Source organism: Paramormyrops kingsleyae, chromosome 19, assembly GCF_048594095.1.
Source record: "Paramormyrops kingsleyae isolate MSU_618 chromosome 19, PKINGS_0.4, whole genome shotgun sequence".
NCBI classification, from domain to species: Eukaryota; Metazoa; Chordata; class Actinopteri; order Osteoglossiformes; family Mormyridae; genus Paramormyrops; species Paramormyrops kingsleyae.
This window is the reverse complement of record NC_132815.1, coordinates 5,489,199-5,505,186: the sequence shown is the minus strand read 5'-3', so window position 1 is coordinate 5,505,186 and position 15,988 is coordinate 5,489,199. Positions and strand designations below refer to the sequence as shown.

The window sequence follows — 15,988 nt, the reverse complement described above, 5'->3', positions numbered from 1 at the left end:
TGTTTTGAAAGGCGCTGAAAATAAAATGTATTATTATTATTATTATTAACTTGTCTTTTGAATTTAGTCCGTGTCTCAGTTAGTTTCCCCAGATCCGTCATTGTAGTGTCCGTAGATGTCCGTGCCTGTCCCTCCCTCCCTCAATAAACCCCGTTTACCTGACTTCCTGGCTGCTCTCGCCTGCTTCCACGGCTCGCCTGCCTTCCGAACGTGACACAGACATTTGAAGGTTTTTTCTTGTGAATAGGAATAGAAGGAAAGATGCTCCCTCATACAGACATGCTTGCTGATAAAAGGCCAAAATTCATCAGCGTGTGTTTGATGCCTCACAATTAGGGTGAGAAAGACAAAAATGTGAGCTGAGCATAATGAGGTGATTCTCAAGCACAGACCTGCAGGACCCTCCCGTCGCTTCACTGTGGACTGTCATGCGGCTGACCGTGAAGCGATGTGAACAATGCCGCATTCGCATCAGCGATTTCAGCCACGTTTCACTTCCTTGCATGAGGTGGGAACAGCGCAATTTGTTTAGGTGAGGCATTATGCTCAAGTCCTGTTTGTACCATGAGAGATCCTGTGGACTAGAGGGGATGTTTGGACACAGAAGTCTCGTGTTTATTGCTGTGTAGTAGCCAATTTCATCTGTATACAATGTCCTTCCCTCATCTGACTTCCACATACTGCCAGCAAAGGGGATTTCTTCGATCTGTCCAGCCGGTCAGCTTGATTTGTAAGAACAATCTGCTTGTTGTTGTACAAATTATTACAAAGCATTTTCAGAAAATAATACCCAGGCAATCCCATACATCAATCCTTACCAAAGGCTCTACATTTGGGCCTGTTTTTTAGTACTTTCAGTCCTGTTGCTGAATTACTTCTAATTATCTTGTGGAAATACTTCTGGTTAGATCTCAGATGGCTATTTCTGGATCAGTGATTGTAACAGCAGGAATTCTCTCGCTACAAAAATCAAGTCACCTGCCAGTTAATCATTAGAGTAGATTGCACTGGCCATCATGATACATTTGGAAAATATATATATATATATATATATACACATATATACACACACACACACACATACATACAAATAGATATAATGGAAATTTAGAGATGCCAGTTCTCCAAACTGCATGCCTTTGAATAACGTGAGGAAACCGGAGAAGCAGGAGAAAATCAGCACAAACACAGAGAAAACATGTAAGCATACAAACATAGAAGGAGCAGCAGCCAAACCAGGTGGCCGGGAGGTGAGGCGACTGGGCTAACAGTCACACCGAAGTGTCGCCCTCAAGTGGTCATTATGTAAATTAGTGTAATATTTGTCGTAAAGAGGTAAATATGACTGAGAATGGCTGGATTTTTACATTTTTTAATTAAGTGTGTGCCAAATACAATGATCATCTGCCTAAAATAAACACTTTTACAAATAATATTAAAGCAAAAAGTAGTAACCTTAAACAGTGATACTAGTCTAGATAGCAATTTACTTTCCATCCTTCTGTCAGCAAAGATAAAATCTCATACCATGAGGACTTTGTCTCAGTGGTGGATTTCCTGTAAAGGTTTTTACAGTTTACATTACCACGGTAAACAGAGATGTCCCAATAAATTGAAAAAAAAGATATTACCCAGTCGAGTGAATGTTTGACCAAACTGGGAACAGAATACAAAACGAGTACAATTAGATTGCAGAGTTCACCTGACTATGTGGTAATACAGGATATTTAATAAATCAACATAATGAACAAGCATTAATAATTGCGGATGTACATTCACTCTATCATAAAGTAAACTGGCAGTGAATGCTCTGTAGTGAATGCTCTGTAGTGAATGCTCACTGGTGTAACTTCATTACCCATACTCGCACCAGGCTAAAACTCACTCTCCGTAACGTTTGATTTAGACTGGTTCACTGTATCAGGTTGCTAAGTTGCTGCAATAATCATTTAATACTAAAATGAATACAAAAATTATACTACACAGAGAGTCTTATACTATATATTACATTATTATATCCTAACAGCTATTTATACCTTCATATTCGCTCATTATACATACGTATTAACATTAGAGATGGGCGATATGGCCAAAAATCTTTTCACGATAAAAAAAAATTCCAAATGGTCGATATCGATAATTTACTGAGCAAAAAAATAAAATGCTCTTACTTTCGCACTTGCTTTCCCGTGTAAGAACAGATTTTTTTTTCCCGTGTAAGTTTTTTTGCGGCATAGCGTTTAGAAGGCTTCGAGGAAACTCACCCCGGGTAATTTTAGTCATCTTTGAAAAAAACGCCCTGCTGTGCGATCTCCCTATCCATTCTTAATACTCTGTGGATTATTACTGTCGGGATTTCTCATGGACTGAACTTTACTGTGGACTTTCCCCGTTTTTACGGCTGTGCTTGCGCTTGTGCTCCACTGTATTGTGCTCTAAACTCCCCCCTTGACCCGGATTGCCTCCTCTGACGTAATCCCTCTTTTTAAAGCCAATGGCTTCGCTTCTGGTATTTTACAATCAAATTATTAATAACCTTCTATAAAATTGCAAATATGACAGTTACTACTGTTTCATTAAAATGCGAAAGTGATGCATTCCGCTATGACAACTTAATTTCCCTTTGTGGAAGCAATCCTGGTGCAAAATTTCTCCTATTCTGTTTTCTTTTCATACCTATAATGTGGCAATTAGCTTCAAACTCGGCACTGTCGCACCTGGAAATGATATGACATCAAACCAATTTCACTATTCACTGTAACAATTACATCAGGGGAAACAATCCATAGCAGAGGGGCAGTTTACAGCGCAACACTTGTCCTAACGTAGTCAAAGAGAAAGTGACCTCATTTAGTGATACCAAAAGTGTCACCAGTAAGTGTTTGATCTTAAATTATTTCGAACTTTTATCGAGTATTTGGCACGTCGATATGGAGGGAAATATATCGTGATAATTGTCGTTTTCGTTTTGACGCCCAGTCGTAATTAAAATGAAATATTTTAGTCTGAGATTAACTAGATTTAAATAGCCATGCTAATGTATAACACATTGTATAAAATGAAAACATCATGTTTTAAAAAGCGAATAAAAGCAAACATTAACTAATTAAATCAACACTATAATTCTTCCTTCATTATTTTTTGTACACGGCAGCTGTGCACACCTTCCACAAACACCCTGCGCATGACATTGTAAGATTTGGCAAACAGTGGAATATCACTGATTTCAAAATGTCTCATTTTCACATGTTGACCTGGAGAGCCCAAATGTTCTCCATTTTGGTCAGATCATCTTCGAACTCAGTGGACCCATCTAGCGAGCGCCTGATGTAAACTTTAGAGAAGACATCAAAGGAATGGGCGTCGTCACAGCGCAGGCTCACTTCCTCCACAGGCTCGAGTTCTGGCTCAAAGTCAGAGAGCAGAGGGAGCTGAATCGTGCCGGTCTGCGGGTCCCAGTTCACTATGGTGCCTTCTTCTGTCTCGTGTTCCTCCTGGAGGCCCGGACAGGCAGCCTGCCACTGCTGTTTGTATGCAGCAGAGGCTCCGCCCACCCTGTCACCGGGAACTTGGCCCTCGCCAGCAAACGGCAGGCATGCCTGGGTAACCTTGGCCACCTCTTCCACCGGTTGAGCCTTGAGCACGAAGCCGTAGTTGGAGTGCTTGCTCTGAGTCACCTCTACACCGTGAACCTCCTGCTGAACCACAGTCCTTGGCTCCGCCTTCACAACCCCCTCATGGGCTCCTTGCTGGGCGGCGTATGCCGGGAGCATCTGCCTCTCTGATTGGTGGGCAAGAAGCATCTCCATCTCTGATTGGTGGGCAGGATGGAGGGAGGCTTTTTGAGGGCCTTTGGCTCTTCCCTGGTCTTCAGGGTCCAACTCGGCCATGGCGTTGTCGACGTAGATGAAGTTCACCTTCAGGAGCATGTCGGAATAAAAGTGCTGGAACTCCGGGAGGTGCGGGACCAGCTGCTAAGGGGGGGCAGCATGTTGTCGTTAGTCCAGCAATGGATTACATTTTGCCCATTTGAAACAATTAGCAGACCATTATCTAATCTTAGTTTCACACAAGTGAAGTCTTGACCCCTTTCGTGCTTCTCATTCACAATGATTGAAACCGAAATGATTCCTCTCACTACCTTTACCAAATTTCAGGTTGTATATTTGACAGACTATATGTTATTGACACTATAGCAGAATCTAAATGAATTAGCTTGTTACCGCAAATGCTGATTTATTATGCATATAATGTTATTCAGAAGTGGGATAGCTATGACAGCAGGATAGAGATATCAGCGAGATAGCTATGACAGCAGGATAGAGATATCAACAGGATAGAGATATCAGCGAGATAGCTATAACAGCAGGATAGAGATATCAACAGGATAGAGATATCAGCGAGATAGCTATGACAGCAGGATAGAGATATCAACAGGATAGAGATATCAGTGGGATAGCTATGACAGCAGGATAGAGATATCAACAGGATAGAGATATCAGTGGGATAGCTATGACAGCAGGATAGAGATATCAACAGGATAGAGATATCAGCGAGATAGCTATGACAGCAGGATAGAGATATCAACAGGATAGAGATATCAGCGAGATAGCTATGACAGCAGGATAGAGATATCAACAGGATAGAGATATCAGCGAGATAGCTATGACAGCAGGATAGAGATATCAACAGGATAGAGAAATCAGCGAGATAGCTATGACAGCAGGATAGAGATATCAACAGGATAGAGATATCAGCGAGATAGCTATGACAGCAGGATAGAGATATCAACAGGATAGAGATATCAGCGAGATAGCTATGACAGCAGGATAGAGATATCAACAGGATAACTATATCAGTAAGACAGTTATAACAACAGCGAGATCATGATAATCCAACAGTGAAAAGACTGACGTCACTGGAAACTAAGGCATCAGGTTTGGCTTACCAGATTGGGGGGGTGTTTTTGTTTGTAGCAGAAAACATAGTGGTACACGGGAACCCCCACGAAGACCAAGAGCAGCAGGATAATCATTAAAGGCAGGATACCCCCCAGGGTCAGCACCAGCGCCCGTGTTTCCTGGGGGACTGGGGACCAGGGCATGGGGGATGACAAGGTCAGAAAAGTTCCTGCCAGAGGTTCGCTTGTTTACCTACTGAATACACAGGCTCACACAAACACACACCCACACACACATAGCTGCAGGGCTGGCCCACCCTTTAAGTGATATAGGTGATCGTTAGGGTGCCATTTGATTAGGGGCTGCAACAGAGTGAGTAAAAAAAAAAAAAACAGAATTACCTGTGACTGCATTCATGACGAGTTATTCACACTAGTTTTATATTTCACTACTTGTACTTGTGAAGCTAATGGTAGCCAGGGAGGTTGTGCTCTGACATACAGACTTCCTCATGTTCAGTGTAAACATTAGTCATCACTGATGCAGTGCATTGTGGTCTGTATACTTTGCCAAAGATCGCTTCCATGAGGGATTTACCAAAGCGTGGATAAAGTGCCCATTAACCATGCTGTTTATGGCTTATTTGAGGGCCCAGACATCCTTGGATATTTGCGCTAGGTGTGATAGTGTGTACTTGGTGGGGCAAATGGGACAAAGCCTCTATGTGGCACGCTGTTGGATGACTACGTGATGTAATTGGTTGATAACTTGTTGTATTTAAGGTAGTCTGGGCTAAATGTGAGTGAACAAACATAAAGTCTGTTTAAACTGGGGTACCCTTAACTAAATGGAAAGCTGGGGCCTGTATCACAAAGCGGGATTTCTTAGTCGCATAACTTGTCGGATTTCAGGTGCCATAGTTTAAATGGATTTTATCATTGTTCACTTACATCTAGCCCAGACTGTCTTAAATGTGACAAGTTAACTTGGCTAAACAAGAAATCCTGGCCCTGGTTATTTTCCTTTTCTGATTGACAGAGCTATAGAGCAATAAAGAGCTGAGACCCCCCCTTCCTAGTTCTGGGTAATAGGCGCCATGTTTGTAGTCCCCAAGTGGCTTCACTGAGGGCAAAAATGTCAGCATGGGCCAGTCGAGGGATAGGACTCCTCCAACAAAAACCCTTATGTCTCACAAACGGAATTTCATTGGAAGAATATTTATTCCAACAAATCTACAGAATCCAATGATGCCCAACTGGGTAGATCCTAAATAACCCCAAGTAATCACTCCAGCCCTGCGGAACTACATTGCTAAACAGGTTAGAATTTCAGCTCTAGGTATGTTTTTAAGGGTTTCAGAGCCCAAAACCAAACCAAAGCTAAATTAATATAATAAAAATATCAGTTTAGCATTATCACATTAAACTTTGGAGTTAGCGAATTAGCAGTTATCAAAGCTAACTTTTCAGTTAGCTGTGCCCACCATCAGAAAGCGTGCACCACAGACGGCATACTTACCTTTTCCCGTCGTCACACACTGCTTCGAAGACGCCTGGGCTTTTGTGGGACGTGATGCGAAATAGATGCTTGCAGAGACGCAGTACAGAGTGTTGAAGTCTCGCAAAAATAGCTCCTTTGAGGTGTCGTCAAGAAGGTGGATCTCCTGACAACAGAAAAAGATAATTAAATGACACCAAGAAATCTAAAGAATTTTGACTAAAGACACCCTTGCCATGAAAGGAAAATGAAAAAGAGTATATGACACATTTTTTGGACACATGACGTTTTTGAAGTGCTGTGCTAAGAAGCTGAAGCATGGTAATGACTCATGGCATTCTTCAGGCTGAAGACAGAAATCTGCACCATCTACATAGTGATTATGTGCTAGACAGAGCTGTTTTCCCTCAGCTACCATGCTCACCAACTCTACACATTTACACTTCAGCGCGACACATTTCCATACAGCAAACTAAAGAATAATTCTGGAGTTTTGATACTGAACCCCAAACGCTAAGAGAAACAGCAATATATATATGTGTATGTATGTATGTATATATTAGGGCTGTCAAAATTAACGGGTTAACGTGGATTAATCCATCATCATGATTAATCTGATTAAAATTTTCAACGCAATTAACCCATCTGCAGCGCAGAATGACTCAAAATCCCAGAAATGTCTCTGTCAACCCATTTCGGGCAGTTTTGGTGCATTCCATTTGCCCTGGGAACTCGGATTCCGAGTTTTGAAGCCGGAAGTGATAACATGCGCGCTCCCGTTTCTCAGAGATCTGAGAAATATCTCGGAGCAGCACAGAGGATCCCGAGTTCAGAATCCGAGACGGCTGCGCCTTTTATCAACAGCAGGGAAAGTTGTAGTTTTATACTGTTCAAGCACTATTTCTCATTTGTGGCTCAATAAATCGGTCGCACACACTATACCGTCCAACTTATCTGTGGACGTGTTGCTACGGAGTTTTATATGTAAAGCACCGCGCGTAATGTGTTATCAACTGATATTGCTAACAATGGCAATTAACCGAGCTAGAATTGGATTTCATGATTAGTCGGATTATTTGTCGGATTTACGGTAGTTCGGGCTAATTGTAAGTGAACGAAGATAAAGACAATTTAAACGAAGGTACCTTAAATACGACAAGTTGTCCGGCTAAGCAAAAAATCTTGCTTTTTGATAAGGGTCCATGGTATTGCACTTCTGTGGCAAATGGAATGCATCCGACTCTTGTTCAAGACATTCAATAAACATGTTAAGTGCATATGTATTCCCTTTTTTCTTGAGTCTGCTTGCTCATGCAAAATGAAATGCGTTTAATATAGATTAAAAATGAATGACATTTAATCGTGATTAATCGAAATTAATCCACAGCAACCCTGTGATTAATCTGATTAAAAAAAAATTATCGTTTGATAGCACTAATTATATATATATATATATATATATATATATAATGTGTGTGTGTGTGTGTGTATGTGTGCAGGTGTGGGTGTTTGTGTATTTAACAAAACATCCATAAATTCACAGATAACTGTCACCCCTGTGCTGTAGTTACACTTTAATTGCACATACACATTGACAGAGGCTTCCAACTTCCTGTGTGGTTTGATAAATGTAAGAACACAGAGTGACAATGAACTTCATGGCCTCATTTCCAAGAAGCAGTAGGAATTTCAAAGAAATACCAACCGTTTGCCCAGTCCTGTTGTTGTGGACGGACAGGTTGTACAGCATCAGGCTCTCCGGATAGTACTCTGCCATAGGTTCATTGCTTTCTTTGTTACTCCATCTCATTGGACCCGTGAGGTTGAAGAACATGTGACGCTCCTTCACCACAATGTTAACGACCGGTGGTCCAAAGGTTGCTGATAAGTAGAGAAAATGAAACCAAAAACATGCATCAGACACCTCAGCCTGCAGCACCCACTGCTACAAGGGCTTTTATGTCTGTCAGCTTACTGATGTTAAACTCAATACCTCATATGTGTGCAGCAAATTCAAAAGGAATTTAGATCAAGAAATCAATTAAAGCCCTTCTTGTAGCTACACATCTCAATAAAAAAATGTATGCCATCAAGGTTTTCATCAAAAAGTGTACATTTTCTGAACTTAATTATACTGTAATTACATATCAAGATATTTACGTTTATTACTACACATAGTAAACTATGAATAATACACACATACACAATGAAATACAGAGGTACTGTGGTCAATTTAATGATGTTGGTGATTGACAGGTCGGCTTACTGTCTAAGACGGGGTCGAATCGGTCTGTGTGGTTCCACTCTGAGGCTCCGTTCTTGCCCACAGCCTTGACCCTGGCATAGTACTTTTCATCCGGGTCACTGGTCTCATCAGATAGGTCACACATCGTCTTCTTCAGCTTCTTGCATGCCTTGACCCCTTTCCATACCTCCTGGCCGGGTGCTGCCTTGTCCTCTTCTCCGTATCTGCAGGAAGGAACAGTCTCAACTTCAGACCTTTTAAAAACCCGGCTGGAGTAGCATGGCAAGACCCTCACCAAGGAGCTGACATGAGTCAACACCTCCTTTGTTCTTTGTTCTTCATTTTCTTTCAAGTAATAGTCTACTTTCACATTGTTGTGTTTTTCACACAAAAACAGGATCTGGTAGTTAGGCTATACATCCATATTCTGTAACGACTTATCCAACATGGGTTGTGTTGTGCCAGGAGTTTATTGTAGGAAACAGCCTGGAGCAGATGTCAGTCAATCTGAGGGCACGAGCTAGCACACATAATCAGACTCGATTTAAAAAGCCCCAGTTCACCTACCCACATGCATTTGAACTACAGGAGAGAATCTGCGTGTAAACGCCACCCAAACAGTGACAGTGATTCAACTCACAGCACTGGAGGCCGTGAGGCCGCAGTGTTAACCACCAAGCCAACCAGCAGTCATACAGTTAAGCAGAAGTAATTCTGAACACTGGCAATTCGGAAAGATACACAGTATTTGATTGCCACTCTTCTGTTGCTACTGTATATGACAATGGAGTATTTGGGTAAAGTGATACAGACGAACCAGAACTAGAGGCTGATCACGCCAGTAGCTGATTGACCTGGAGAATCCCTTACATTGCATACTCCACAGCGTACCATGTCCCCTTCGGTGTCCCTGGTCCAGGACTCCACTCCACTATGTTCCGCAGATTTATAGACTTGAACTTGACATCCTGGGGTGGAGCGACAGCAGCTCCATGAGTGACGGCTATGAGGAACACAAAAGTTACTGATTGCTTTAACTGGAATGATCAATCCATACAGTTAAATATAAAGTCATTAAATGAGACATGCTATTGAATTTTTATAATTATTTAGATTTCAGACACAACTCCTTTTCATTTAATAAAGGCTACATTTTCTTACTCGTTTATTTCAAACATATTTTAAATAGCTTCCGTTGAGGCGAAAGTTAACAGTGTTGAATTTAGGTACAGAGAAGTTCATGTAACCACACTATGTTCCCTCATCTTGTTTCAAAACCCCATAAACTTCCTGAGCTTCTGACTTGACTAAAGCATTTAGATAAAGAAATTATTTATTAGACGGTATGGTTTGAGTAAGAAAACAGAAAATTAAACAATCATTGCGACCACAAATTATAATTTAGTCAAATTCACTCATTTCATATTTCAAGTCTATTGTTTACTGGAAATTCTGTTTATCTGAATGCAATTCAAGTTTATTCATATGGTGCATTTTCACAATATTACATTGCCTCAAAGCGCTTTACATTGTGCCTGCCCAATGAATTGATGCTGATGAAACGCTATCAATCCTAAAGAAAATCTAGTGATCAACAAAACTGCTAAATCAGAACATTTTATTCAAAACAGACCACAGATAACAATTAAGCGATATTTTTTACTGGAACTGTGCTTTTATATTAAAGCTGTTACACTTAAATAATGTGTTCCACTGTTTGTAATTGTCCGCAGCCATATGCAAAAACTACATAGTAAAAATACCTACATTACAAAATTAAATCTGCCCTCCAACTGCACAGTACAACTTTATTAAGAAAAAAACAATAAGAAGAATATTTCATCAGCATATCATAAGTAATTCAACTAATTAGAGCAGGGCTATTCAAATGACGGTCCCCAAGGGCCAAGCACTGCTGATTTCCCTGCCTTCCTTTACCTGTGAACCAGTTGTGAAGCCTCTGTAGCCAATCAGAATCAATAACTGCTTGGGAGAACTGAAGATAATAATAGATACTTTATTTCCAGTGGGGAAATTGTCTTTATGCCTCCCTCTTTGTATAATGAGTCATCTGTGAAGGACAGCCACCTGTAGCAGCTCCCAGGGAGCTGGGGGTTAAGGGCCTTGCTCAAGGACCCACAGATGTGCTGAGGCTGGGTTTGAACTGGCAACCTTCTGATTACAGGCACACAGATTTCAACCCACACCTCATTTGGAATTTGATTTGGAATCAAGAGCCAGATTTGAAAAGCCCTGAATCAGACCAATATTCCGAAGTAACCTTAAGTGAACAAGTGAAGTAACCTTTAAGTGAACACTTTTCACTTGTATTGGAGTAATATTCTCTATTCTTTGACTAAAGTAATGGAGTTGTGTACTTCGTCCACCTCTGCATATACGTGAGATATGAAAAAAAAACAGCCATATGTGAAGGCTTTATTTTCTGTAAGCCTTTACCTGCTCAGTCAACTGCTGAAGCCATGTTTGTCGTTCTAAATGCATTTATTGTGTCCGATGGAATTGATTGGACAAAATGTGTGGGAATAAGCACAGATGTGGTTAGAGCATATGGGGTTCCATTCTGGCACAAATGGAACCCAGTAAGAGGAATGATGGGTTGATCCAATGGAGTCATTACTCAAGTTAAAAAAAATTCAGCTTATTAAGGGTCCAAAGCACGTAGTGCTATGGAACCTTATTGTTTTCTTAAGCTTGTTTTTGGATAACGTGGTTAAAATACTTATCTTTATAAAGAGTGTCCCCTTCCAGTCACGATTATCTCAAGTGCTTTGTGAGAAAATAGGAAGGAGTCATGTTCAGCTTCTTTGGCACGAGGAGGTGCAACGGCTTTTGTGAAACAAGATGCTGACGCAACATTTTGAATTAAGATGAGGCACAGATTTTTAAAAATCTGTCTCTAAATTTGAGCTCTCAGAGCACTTCCATAATTTTGAATGGCTTGCAAAATTTGCATATTTTTCAGCCGTTTAAATTAGCTCAGTCTTGGCCTTCAAGGCACGTCAATGACAGTTTTTCATGTCCAAAGTAAAATTGAAGTAACAATAAAGAAACTGGGCATGTGGACCAGAGGCACTTAACAGGGGAACTTTCTGAGAATCGTTTAGATTTTCTGACAAAGCAAGACAGGTCCCCACTAGCGTCTGTTGCAAAGGAAATTGCATTGCAGCTGCAAACTCGGTTGCATGAATATATCCCAGCTTTTGATGTTCATGTGAGCTGGATTGAAAATCACTTTGTGAACCTGAGCAAGGGATCGCTCACAAACTTGAGTACAAAGGAGCAGAACAACTTTGCGGAATTATCTTGTGACAGCGCATTAAAGATAAATTTTAGATAGGAATCTTTAACAGGGTTTTGGCTCCAGACAAAGAAGTACATTTCTTGATGCTGTTTCTGATAACTTATCTTTGCAAAACTGGATTTTCAACATTAGTGTCACTGAAGACCAAATATAAGAATTAACTTACTGTACATGCTGCATTCCATTTGAACTGCAGTTTTCCAAGTTACTAGTTATAATTGGAAGCTTTCCCCATTCAGTCTGACCCCTAGAAGTTACCAGCCTTCCCATTAGGTGAGTTACAAATTTTTGTTTTGTTAATTTACAGCTGCTTTCAAATTTTTTGTAAGTATTGGTGGGCCGTGGAAACTGAGACCCCCTGCTCTAGAGGAATCAGGGCAGCGTCATCGTGCCATGGTGGCTATCCTTACCCCATCCACTAGGGGCACCATCTTTTATTTTATGTATTTTTTAAATAAATATATAATATATTTTTTATTTATATATATAACATAGTGCATCGCCGTTCTACCTAAAATATACAGTTTGTGATCCAAATTTCCCAGTACTCTGTGCATCACAGCCCCCATGAAAATCGTCGAACGTTGTACATCAGCTTTGTTCTCTAACCGGCACTGAGAAAAATCCACCTTGCCACTCAGTAAAATGCACAGGGGGCAGCCTACATGTATATTATAGGGACACTTAACATCGCTTAACATGACAAAAAAGGTTAACGCGTTCCACAAGAACCCTTTTTAAGGAAAGGAACTAACGGTTGAGGGCAGGGGTGGCCTAATGATTAGGAATGTGCATTTGTAATTGAAGGAGTGCTGGTTTGAACCCCTGACCAGCAAGGTACTACTGAGGTACTCTAAGCAAGGTACAGCCCCCAAGCACTGCTCCCCAGGTGCTGAATTAGCTGCCCCCTGCTATGTCACACATGGGTAAAATGCAGAGGACACATTTTATTGTGGTGTGTCATCACTGATCAATTAGATTACTAATTAGAGGACTAATTGGCTGAAGAGTCCTCACACCTGGGTTTGAACAGCTGACCTGAAGGTTACCCCAAAAACCTGCATACACACCGGCCCTTTGCAGATAAGATTGGCCACAGCTGCCTTACACTTTCTTACACTAAGCTCTATATACGGCAGGGGTCTCAAACTCCAGTCCTGGGGGGCCGGAGCCCTGTGTAGCTTAGTTCTTTCCCTGTTCCACCACAAATGATTCAGCTCAAGAGCTGTGTGGTAATTAGCACAAGGAGTTGAATCAGGTGTGTTAAATGAGGGTGAACCAAAAACTGTGTAGGGCTCCGGCCCCCCAGGACTGGAGTTTAAGACCCCTGATATACGGCAAATGTGGTTATGCCAAATTGTAGCCTAACTGCAAAGCACAAATTTATACATTAGGCTGTTTTCCATAGGCATACATTAGAGAGGTTATGGAGTTATGGGGACAAAAATCTTACGATTTTACAGATCAAAACAATGACCAAGCACAACCAAATGTCACTCTCACCTCTCAGATGTTTAACATTCAAAATATAAAGTTTGGATTTGGTTTCAGTTTCAGTCTTCTGACAGAAACAGTCTTCACAGAATGTAAAGTGTGACAGAATTTGGTTACACTTGATCATTGCTTTTGGCACATTGATATAGGCCTAACCGTAAGCTTTTTCTTTACAATTGATGCTTATGTAGAGGAAACACTTAATGTCGTATTATAAACTGTCGGTTGGGTTGTGATTTAAATCAATTTACAGTTGATAGCGTTTACGACCCATAAAGGCCGCGAGAAGTTTGACTGCTGTTTTGTCATTGAGTTAGCCTACATTACGTGTTATGCTTTATTTGTCATTTTGAAGTTTATCAGAAAAGTCCCCGATTGTGGCTATTGTGAAACAGTGCCTAATTAGTCACAATGAATAATCAAACATATTACTGTTTTAAACCGAGAAGAGATATGCGAATACAGAGAACCGTTGATATTTCGGTAATTATATTTACCTGTAACCCTTATTGAAAGAAGGGAAAGTGCCGTCAGGAAAATGTGCTTTAGCATTGAGGATTCATCAGGTGCCCAGATGTCATTGTAGTCTGTGGTGGTAATCCTCCAGGTTGGCTTCTTAAAGTATGTAGACTACATCGGAGTGCAAGTGTCTCTCCTGGCGGACAGGTTTGTAAGAGCAAAGTCTGTTCAGTGAGGCTGGGTTACTGAAATCACGGTTAACTTCATGTGCAGCCTGGGCGGAGTTTGTGGTGGAGGGGGAAGCTTTCGCAGGTCATCGCTTTCTCATTGTTTAGTATTGCGCCATTTATGAGGAAACACAAACATGCATGCGCTCACAGTCTACGTATTCATATCTGAAAAGTGGCGTATTCGTGGCGTAACCATGGCGTATTCATATCTCAAAAAAATGGTTCCTACAATGTCAAAAATCAGAATTTTATCGCACTGTAGGGACATTTGGTCCCCACCATGTAATGTATACCTGGACCACACACACACAGACACACACGCACATGCTATATTCATATCTTTGTGGGGATCATCCATTAATTTCTATGAGCACAATGCTAATCCCAGCTCTGACAATCTTAACACCCACCCAGTCCTAACATTAACAATAAATGACCCAACAAAATACAATACTTTTGGCTTTTTTAGTTTTTTGACTAAAAATTGTCCTCATAACATCAAAATAACAGGTTTTTGTTACATTATGAGGAAACCAGGTCCCCACAATGTAATAATAACAAAAAACGCACACACATAAACATACCACTGTTCCTTAAATGGATCTAATCACATTTAAGGAAGTTGTTAAATGTCCTGAAATTGTATACTGATTAACATTGCTGTTCTCTTAAACAAGCTTTCTATTCAGATGATATGATAAATATTACTACGGAAAAGCAACATAGGTTAAATAAAATAAAATAAACAGTTTCATCTAGGATTAAGGTACCCTGTCATCAAACAATAGAAGTGGTTTGTATGTGCTGTTCTGTTTAATGGTATGTTATACTAAATGCTTCCTCAGAACTGTAATTAAAACAAGATTCAATGGAAATGTTAGGTGGCCTAGTGTTATCCTAAATGCATTTTATTGAAAAGCTAGCCCGAAAGTTGTTTTCTTAGCAAATGTATAACCTACTGACAGATAAGCACAGAACAGGAACTGGTACAGTGTGTAGGTGAAGCAATTGCAATCGTTAGGTGTTGACTGGGTTGGGCTACAAGTATATCAACATTCTTGCGACATTCTAGGATATACAGAAACTATAGAGTGTCACATCGGAAACAAGGAAGGAGTAACGATCTACGCGGTGACATGGGTTTCCACAGGTTTGATTTGTGAGGGTATATACACCAACAGACACTAGCTCTGTAACAAGCAACAATGACTGAACTGGGGAATCAGGTGTTGGCAGGCACATATACACATATGTAATGATCGAGGACCAGACTAAAGACAGATGACGGTGGTTATCACATTAGGCTGGAAGCAATGAAGTGTTTACAAATTGGCCAAACGGGAACATTATGGGCTGATGGGGCAGGTCCTTACATACCCCCCATCCCCACGTGTAAACTCAGGGCACAGGGTTACCGTCAGGCTGGGGTGAGGCACACAGGACTGGGGACAAGAATGGACTGGATACATGGGACTGGGGACCAGAGATACATAACGTGGGGAAAACTAAACTGACTGGAAATTGACATGAAGGGCTAGGGGAAGCAAGACTGTCAGACGGAATGCAAGGAACTGGGTGAGGCCAGCAGAGACAAATCATCACTAGGAAAACGACCAGGGGACTCAGCACACACAGAGTCACCAGCCTAGATTTACTTATTTATTCACCTGGTTGGAGTATTAGTCATTAATATGTCTTCTAGGCAAAACGCATATATTTTTTCTACTTATAGCAAACATATTGCTCCTATCGTTAGCAACACTTTAATTCCTAAAAATAAATACAGAGAAACCAATTTATAGTGATCACAGTTATAGTGATCAACCCCTTATATGGATCA

At 40.8% G+C, this 15,988-nt stretch overlaps 1 protein-coding gene across 2 annotated transcripts; it reads right to left on the bottom strand.

Moving 5' to 3' along the window:
• Positions 1-1,356: 1,356 nt before the first annotated feature.
• Positions 1,357-14,166, bottom strand: LOC111859288 (interleukin-20 receptor subunit alpha-like). 2 transcript variants are annotated; one of them, XM_072702942.1, is made up of 7 exons: positions 13,957-14,166; positions 9,514-9,646; positions 8,665-8,867; positions 8,104-8,279; positions 6,420-6,564; positions 4,949-5,088; positions 1,357-3,974 (listed from the first exon to the last, which is right to left on the bottom strand). In XM_072702942.1, the coding sequence occupies exons 1-7, from the start codon at positions 14,009-14,011 to the stop codon at positions 3,243-3,245; spliced, it is 1,584 nt and encodes a 527-aa protein (XP_072559043.1). In that variant the 5' UTR covers positions 14,012-14,166; the 3' UTR covers positions 1,357-3,242. The 2 variants fall into 2 exon arrangements, with proteins under 2 accessions (XP_072559043.1, XP_072559044.1); XM_072702943.1 differs by having other exon boundaries at positions 1,357-3,971.
• Between the last annotated feature and the right edge of the window lie 1,822 nt (positions 14,167-15,988).

What these genes read in the sequence shown, in the direction of transcription:
- LOC111859288 (XM_072702942.1), bottom strand. Translation starts at nt 14,011, where the DNA reads ATGCTAAAGCACATTTTCCTGACGGCACTTTCCCTTCTTTCAATAAGG. An exon ending in TACGCTGTGGAGTATGCAAT is followed by an intron (nt 8,868 to 9,513) that starts GTAAGGGATTCT and finishes TCCTTCCTGCAG; the next exon opens with ATACGGAGAAGAGGACAAGG. An exon ending in AAAAACACCCCCCCAATCTG is followed by an intron (nt 3,975 to 4,948) that starts GTAAGCCAAACC and finishes GCCCCCCCTTAG; the next exon opens with CAGCTGGTCCCGCACCTCCC.